This window comes from Ochotona curzoniae, unplaced genomic scaffold, assembly GCF_017591425.1.
Source record: "Ochotona curzoniae isolate NIBS_2020 unplaced genomic scaffold, NIBS_Ocur_1.0 contig_2861, whole genome shotgun sequence".
Taxonomy (NCBI): Eukaryota; Metazoa; Chordata; class Mammalia; order Lagomorpha; family Ochotonidae; genus Ochotona; species Ochotona curzoniae.
Genome location: NW_024465620.1, coordinates 1,337,186 through 1,344,342, shown reverse-complemented (window position 1 = coordinate 1,344,342; position 7,157 = coordinate 1,337,186). Strand labels below are relative to the sequence as shown.

General features: G+C 64.9%; 2 protein-coding genes across 2 annotated transcripts; both read left to right on the top strand.

Moving 5' to 3' along the window:
* Window positions 1–1,371: 1,371 nt before the first annotated feature.
* Window positions 1,372–2,022, top strand: NTF4 (neurotrophin 4). The gene has a single exon (XM_040978307.1). The coding sequence runs from the start codon at window positions 1,381–1,383 to the stop codon at window positions 2,020–2,022; it is 642 nt and encodes a 213-aa protein (XP_040834241.1). The 5' UTR covers window positions 1,372–1,380.
* A 4,527-nt stretch (window positions 2,023–6,549) lies between these two features.
* Window positions 6,550–7,137, top strand: LOC121155121 (lutropin subunit beta). The gene is made up of 2 exons (XM_040978306.1): window positions 6,550–6,726; window positions 6,895–7,137. Exons 1-2 carry the CDS (start codon window positions 6,586–6,588, stop codon window positions 7,135–7,137), a joined length of 384 nt encoding a protein of 127 aa, XP_040834240.1. The 5' UTR covers window positions 6,550–6,585.
* The last annotated feature ends 20 nt before the right edge of the window (window positions 7,138–7,157 follow it).

Genomic DNA, 7,157 nt, shown 5'->3' with positions numbered 1-7,157 from the left:
CCAGGTAAGATCTCGGCACCTCCTCCCGGGGCTCCTGGCGACCCGGGCGCCCTGCCCTCGGGTAGGGAGGGGCGGAGGCGGAGCCGCCGGGGGCGGAGCTTGGCTGAGGAAACTGAGGCAGGGGGAGACGCAACCCCTGCTGTGCAGGCCCGGTCTCCCCCAGTGTCTGAGTGTGTGCGTGGGGGGGGGGTGGTCGGGAGTGTCGGGAACCGGGGCCCTCCCCCAGTGCAGTGCTGGATATGAAACTTGGGCGTCTGCTTTGCGGAATCCCGGGGAGGAAAGGCCTGAACACCAAAACTGGGGGTTCTGAAGGAGCACGGGACGGGAGGGCTGCGCTGGGGGCTTCAGGGAGAAGGTGCTGCTGGGGGTGGGGAGACCCTGAGATTTTCGGGTGTCAGGCAGGACCGGACTGAGGGTCTTAAGGAGGAGGTGGGCGCCTTGGACCTGGACCCCCAGCCTGACGGAGGAGGCCGTGTGTCCGAGGTGGGGGGTGGATACGGACCTGTGCTCCCCCACCTCCTGGCCCGGGGCAGGCAGCCACTCCAGGTATGTGCCGACGGAGTCTCAGGCGCGCCCCGGCCTGCCCTGCTGGGAGAAAGCATTCCAGGAAGTCTCGGGGACCCAGGTGTCCCCGCCAGCCCCGCCTGCTGCGCCCTGTCTGGGAGATGAATGGGCCAGGGGAGTGTAATCTTCTCCAGCCTCCTCCATCTGCCGCCTCTCCCCTCCCTCCCCTCCCCTGCCCCCATCTGCCTCCCATCCTCAGCCAGGAACCATCACCTGGGCAGTGCAGGGCAGGGGTGATCCCGGGAGGGAGGGGTTCAGAACCACCGCCAGCTGCCTCTCTAACCTGCCTGCCTCCCCCTCTCCCCCCAACCAGGGGCTGCCCCCTCCCTCTCCTGAGATGTCGAGAAGGAGGGGGCCAGCTGTGTCCTCCATAGGGGCCCCCCGCAGCCTGGGGGCCCCCAGCCTGGGCGCACGGAGGTGGAGGAGGTGCTGACAGGTCCGGTAACCAACCCGCTTGGCCCCGCCCCTTCCCAGAGCCCTGGCTTCTTCTAGAATGTGATAGAACTGAACCGGGTCTCTCCAGGCCCCTGTCAGAACAGTGAGCTGCCCTCCCTACAGAGGCCCGCGTGGAGAGGCCCAGATGGGTGGGTCAGGTCCCCTCCCTGCCGCTGGCTGGCTGTGCGACTGGTGCCGCACTCTGAGCCCATCTGTTTGCAGGGAAGTTAAAGTTAGTTGGAGAATGAACCTAGAAGTTGGGCACACCCTGATCCCCTGAGGGTCTAGAGGAAGTCTCCCCATGGTCCTGGCAGGACCCTAGGGTGTTGCCTGCCTCTTCTAATCCCAACCCCCTCGCTCTGTCCTCAGGTGCTCCGAGAGATGCGCCCCCACCACTCAGGCTCCCTCCCCATCCTCCTCCTCTTCCTCCTCCCCACGGTCCCAATGAAGCCCCAGCCCCCACCCTTGGCGCTGCCCCCATTCTTGGCTCCGGAGTGGGATCTGCTGTCCCCGCGTGTCGCCTTGTCCAGGGGTACTCCCTCAGGCCCCCCTCTGCTCTTCCTGCTGGAGGCGGGGGCCTTTGGAGAGCCCGCCGGTGCCCCGGCCAACCGCAGCCGGCGCGGGGTGAGCGAGACGGCGCCGGCGAGTCGCCGGGGAGAGCTGGCCGTGTGTGACGCCGTCAGCGGCTGGGTGACGGACCGCCGGACGGCAGTGGACCTGCGAGGGCGCGAGGTGGAAGTGCTGGGCGAGGTGCCTGCGGCCGGGGGCAGCCCGCTCCGCCAGTACTTCTTCGAGACACGCTGCAAAGCTGACGGCGCCGCCGTTGCCGGGGAAGGCGTCCCTGGGGCCGGTGGCGGGGGATGCCGGGGGGTGGACCGGAGGCACTGGGTGTCCGAGTGCAAAGCCAAGCAGTCGTACGTGCGGGCGCTGACCGCTGACGCGCAGGGCCGCGTCGGCTGGCGATGGATCCGAATCGACACCGCCTGTGTCTGCACGCTGCTCAGCCGGACTGGCCGGGCCTGAGGGGAGGAGGCGGCTCCCCGCTCCCCCCCAGTCCTGGGGGAACACTCCTTAAGCCACGAACCTCAGGGCTGGCCTGGGCTGCTCTAAGGGACCTCTCCTTGGGAAAGGCGCTGTATGGACTGCAATTTGGCAGCGGCGGTTTGGTTTCCAATGCCCCACTGGGTGCAGGGATGAGATATTAAACCACAGGGGGCTTCAAGGAGGAATTAGAGTGTTCTTGGGGAAACTCTGGAGTCACTCTGACGCTAACAAGGAAAATAACCCCCGTTTACCGTGTGTCACTGTTTCTTGGCCTCAACGTGCCAGCTCTTGGATCTATGCTTGTGGATTCCACACCTGGAGGACCCTGTGGATGCAAAGCAAGTCAGCTAGTCCCTGAGGCCACCTTGGGAAGCGGGACAAAGAAGGGTCTTGTCAAAAGGGCCAGGAGGGTAGGACTCGGTGGGGGGAGAGCCGGGACACACAGACACTCAGGTGCTTAGGAGTCCCAGAGAAATTGTATTTGGTCAGAGGGGGCGGAGGTGTGGCCTGGAGCAGTCTGTTTTGGGGTTCTGAGCCTCCCATCAGAGAACAGCCTGGATGGTAAGGTCAGGTGTCTGGGGAGGTCACTCCAGGAAAAGTACCACTACATACTCAATGCGCACGGGTTCTCGCCAGGCTGCCTGCCCACCTGGCTGGGATTAGGGGTGAGCAGAGAGACACAGGCTTTGAGGAAGAGAATCCAGACAGAAGGAGCCAAAAGCCTGGACGTGTTTAGGGAAGGGCGAGGCAACAGCGGATGGGACGCTGGGCCGGGCTTCAGGCGGCAGCTTGCTGTCCCTGTCTGAGCAGAGGCTGCCAGGCGTGGAGACCATTCCTTCTAGCAGGGAAGTGGGGAGGGACGTCAGGGGCAGCCTGCAATGACCCTATCATCTCAGGTTGGCTGAAAATATGTGGGTATGTGCACACACACACACACCCTTCCCCCACACACAGGCAGGGCAGCCATGGCTCTGGCGCCCACTCTTTCAGGTCCCCGCCCCTCCCTGTCTCCGGCTCTGACTTAGGCGCTCGCTGTCCTAACGATGTCTTTCTTTTGGGGGGTGGGTGGGCGTGTAGTATTTTCTTTGTATGGAAATGTCTGCAGGTTTCTGCCTCTTTGTCCACACCAGCCCCTTAACACACCCAGGTGGAAGCTGTCAACCAAATCCAAGGCAGGCCAGCGGCGGGTGGTTGGCTGCTGGCTCCTTCAGCACATGGAGGGGCGGGGGGGGGAGGGGGAGAGCCCCCAGGCCGTCTGGAAATGGTTACTCCAGAGTGGGCAGGTCTGGCAGGGGCCTGCGCGCACCAGGGGAGCTGCACCTAGAGGAACTGGTTGATACTCTCTGTGGAGCTCCAGGGGTTCTCCCCTCCCTCCAGGTCGGCTCCTTCTTTCCCCACCATCCAGGTCTCTCCTAGTCTCCCCGACCTGCTGTCCCCTCTGCACCTGGAAGCCCCCAACTCTGAAATTCTATTTCTTCGTCCCCTCCCGACGGCATTTCTGTTCCGTTCCCAGCCCAGCCCTGTTTCTGCGACCACGAGCTCTCCCTTGTCTCTCGTCCCTCCTCTTGCCTGTAGGCCCATCATTGGCTGAGGGTCAGGGTGGGCGGGTTCTGTCACCTGGGGCAACAACCACAACAAACCGCCTCCTGCTAGGCTACTGGGTGGGGGCGGGCCATGGCTGGCCGGACCTTAGCCCTGCGATATGGCCCACCATGGTCCCCCGTCTCTAGAACTGAGGTGCCTGGATCCTGGCCCAACTGGCATCTCACCAGCAGCGGTGTCGGGCACCACCTGATCCCTTCCCCGCCCTTCCCCCCGCCCACTGTGCAGGTGAGCCTGGCAGAGAGGAGGGGCTGGGGGCTTCGACTGACTCCTGCCCAAAGGCAGGGGAGCACTGGGGGTTTGCGAGAGGAGCGGGAAACCCGGGTGCCAGGGAGCGGTGGGGCGGGGGAGGGGTCGTGAACCGACTGGAACCCCAGACCTGCAGCGGGACGCCCAGCGCCTTGTCCGCAGTCCACAGTCGCGGAGCCCCTGCCCCCGGCCGCCAAGCTGGACTGCTACCTAGGGGATTTCGACGAGGTCTTCAACAGGTGGGAAACAACCACCGGCTCGGCTCACGTGCCCAAGACGTACGGTGGGCCCTTGGCGCAGCCCAGGGCCACAGAGCCCGCGGACCCCACGCGGACGGTGGGGATCAAGGATTTGGGTGAAAAGGCAAGGTTCGGGGCTGCCTGAATCCAAGGGTTCTGCCCCTCCCCCTTGGCGCCCCCTGTGCGCTCACATCGAGTCCCCGCGTCCTCGCCTTCTGCAGTTCAGATCCTGCGGCTGGCGCCTGGCGCGCAACGCCGAGCCGCAGAGCGAGACGAAAGCGCAGTACTTCGGCTGGCCCAGCCTGGCACCGCGCGCACCCTCGCCCCAGGCGCCCCAGCCCCCGGAGCTCAGTGACCACCACCGCGGGAGCCCGTCCCAGGTAGCAGAACGGCAGGCGGTGCAGTGGGCGGGCTGCGAGGTTCCACATTGAGGGGGAACAGACTCGCGCCCCAGAGGCGGGGCCAGAGGGAACGTGCAGCTTGGGGAGTGGCTAAAAGGTCTTGTGGCGCGGGGACCAGAGGGGGGTGCCACGGGGAAACAGGCTTCTGGGCCCAAAGGCGGCCTGTAGGGGGTAGGGGGTGTGCCCTAATGTGGTATCGATCAGGGTAGATCCCGATCCCCAGAGCTAGAGAGAATTTGGATGAGGGATTCTGAGCCGGGGACGCAAGGCTTGGGGCGGGGTTAAGACCTCCCTTGGCCCATCGCCCTGCTCCTCAATATTCCTCAGGCCCTCAACCCCTGGACGAGGAACGCAGAGCTGGCCGGCCGGCCCTTCACAGTGTCGGACCAGGGTGTTCTGAATGGACAACAGCTCTATCTGACCACTACAGCGCAGGACTTCCGCTGCTACACCAAGTGAGCCTGTGACCCTGGCCAAGGCCAATGGCCCTGATTGCTCGGCTTTCAGGTCCTGTACACGCAAGAACCGCACTGTCCCACCCTGGTCACCATTGCCTCCTTTAGCCTCCAGGGATCCTAGGTGGCCACTGGGAATCTGTTTCAGAACCCCCCTCTCCCCCATGCTCCAGCTTTCAATCCTTTCCTAAGCAGCTTTTGGCTCCTCCGAACGCATCCTGCAGGGGTTGGGGCTGCAGTGGCCCTAGGATCTGAGGTCTGGATCCAGCGGTGTCCTCACCATGTCGCCTCCCGCCCGCAGGAAGGAGCTCTCCGAATACCCTAGCAGGGACTTGCAGACCTACTGGAGCTCCGAGCAAGCACCCCGGGTCTGGGGCCATTGCCCCCCGCGGCCTCCCTGCCTGTACTCCCTCCAGGCGCCACGGATCCGTGTGCCCCGCACTCGCCCTGTGCCACAGGCTGTGCCGCACCTCGGGGCCCTGTCGCTGGCCCAGGAATCCTATGGACCCCCGCTGCACCCGCTTCGCAGGCTGGACCGTTTCTGCCCGTTTGAGGCACCCTGGGGTGGCCCCCACTGGCAGCCCCTGCCAGGCATTTACAGCACCCCGAAAGCCTACAGCACCGAAAGCTCTCGCTATGGCAGCGGGAAGCCGGAGCTACTGTGAGAGGACCTGCCGAGGCCGCCCTGCCTGGCACCCTCACGGCAGGGCGGGACTGGGCTCTGGACCTCCACCCCCTCGCGAGCCACAGCCAATGGGACATTCCCAGAGCCGGCCCTGGACACGCCCCTGCGGGAGCGGGGCCTGAGCTGTCCCTAATTCCTAGTACAAGATCATAAACCGCACCCTCCTGGGGGTCTAGCTTGGAGCACAGGATCCTAGGGTATAGCTGGAAACACGCCGACTGGGGCATCACAGGCGAGCGTCCCCAGTGCAGGGATCGGAGGCTCTCCAGGACTGGGAGGCATCTGGGGTGGAAGCTGCACTCTGCAGCGAGATTGGCTTGCAGCCAGTCTCAGGTACAAAGGTTCAGCCCGGAGACCAGCCCCAGTGAGAGATCAACTGAAGAAGGGCAGGGCGGAGGTGGGACTTCCCTCACCTGCCTCCCAAGCCTTCAGCAGCCAAAGGTGAGGGGGTAGGATGCTCACCTGGCTCAACAGCCAGCTCCTCCACCCCCATGACCTTGTCCGCTTCTCGCCCCCAGAGGGATTTGTGTCCAGGTTACCCCAGCAAGCTGCCCCCAGCAGGTGGCCTTGCCGCCCCCATGGCCCATGGCTATAAAGGCAGGTGGATGAGGTAGGGGCAGGCAGCACAGAGGATGGAGCTGCTCCAGGTAAGACTGTAGGGCCCCTGGGTACCTTCAACCCCATCCAGGCACCAAGTGGCATTCAGTGGGACCTGGCAGAGACCACTCTAGAGTGGGTGGGGATCACTCGGCCCCCTTGGGCAGGTGGATGAACGGTGGGTCATCCCGTCCTGAATGGGAGATGTTAGGACCCTTGCACCCCCATAGTCCATGGAGCAGAGGGTAAGCACTCAGGGTGAGGGTCTCAGGCTGGCCTTGTCCCAGGGGCTGCTGCTGTGGCTCCTGCTGGGCATGGGCGGGGTGTGGGCATCCAGGGGCCCACTCCGCCCACTGTGCCGGCCCGTCAACGCCACCCTGGCTGCGGAGAAAGAGGCTTGTCCGGTCTGCATCACCGTCACCACCAGCATCTGTGCTGGCTACTGTCCTAGCATGGTGAGCCGCCAGGGCCGAACCCAGAGGAGGGTGGTCAGGGGGCTTGCCGTCAGTGGGGGCATGTGGGCAGGAAGGGACAAGGGGGGGCCGTGGGACAGGTCTGTGAGGCTCAACCCCAGGTAGATACCTGCTCCTCCCCCTCTGCCCTCCCTGGCTCCTGGCCTGCAGGTGCGGGTGCTGCCTGCTGCCTTGCCGCCCGTCCCTCAGCCTGTGTGCACCTACCGTGAGCTGCACTTTGCCTCCATCCGCCTCCCCGGCTGTCCACCTGGCGTGGACCCCATGGTGTCCTTCCCTGTGGCCCTCAGCTGTCACTGTGGGCCCTGCCGCCTCAGCAGCTCCGACTGCGGGGGTCCGCGGGCGCACCCCTTGACCTGTGAGCTCCCCCACCTCCCAGGCCTCTTCTTCCTCTGAGGACTCTCTACTCCTGCCTC

Coding starts and splice junctions, on each gene's coding strand:
- LOC121155121 (XM_040978306.1), top strand. CDS start 6,586: ATGGGCGGGGTGTGGGCATCCAGGGGCCCACTCCGCCCACTGTGCCGG. Junction 6,727..6,894: donor CTGGCTACTGTCCTAGCATG/GTGAGCCGCCAG, acceptor CCTGGCCTGCAG/GTGCGGGTGCTGCCTGCTGC.
- NTF4 (XM_040978307.1), top strand. CDS start 1,381: ATGCGCCCCCACCACTCAGGCTCCCTCCCCATCCTCCTCCTCTTCCTC.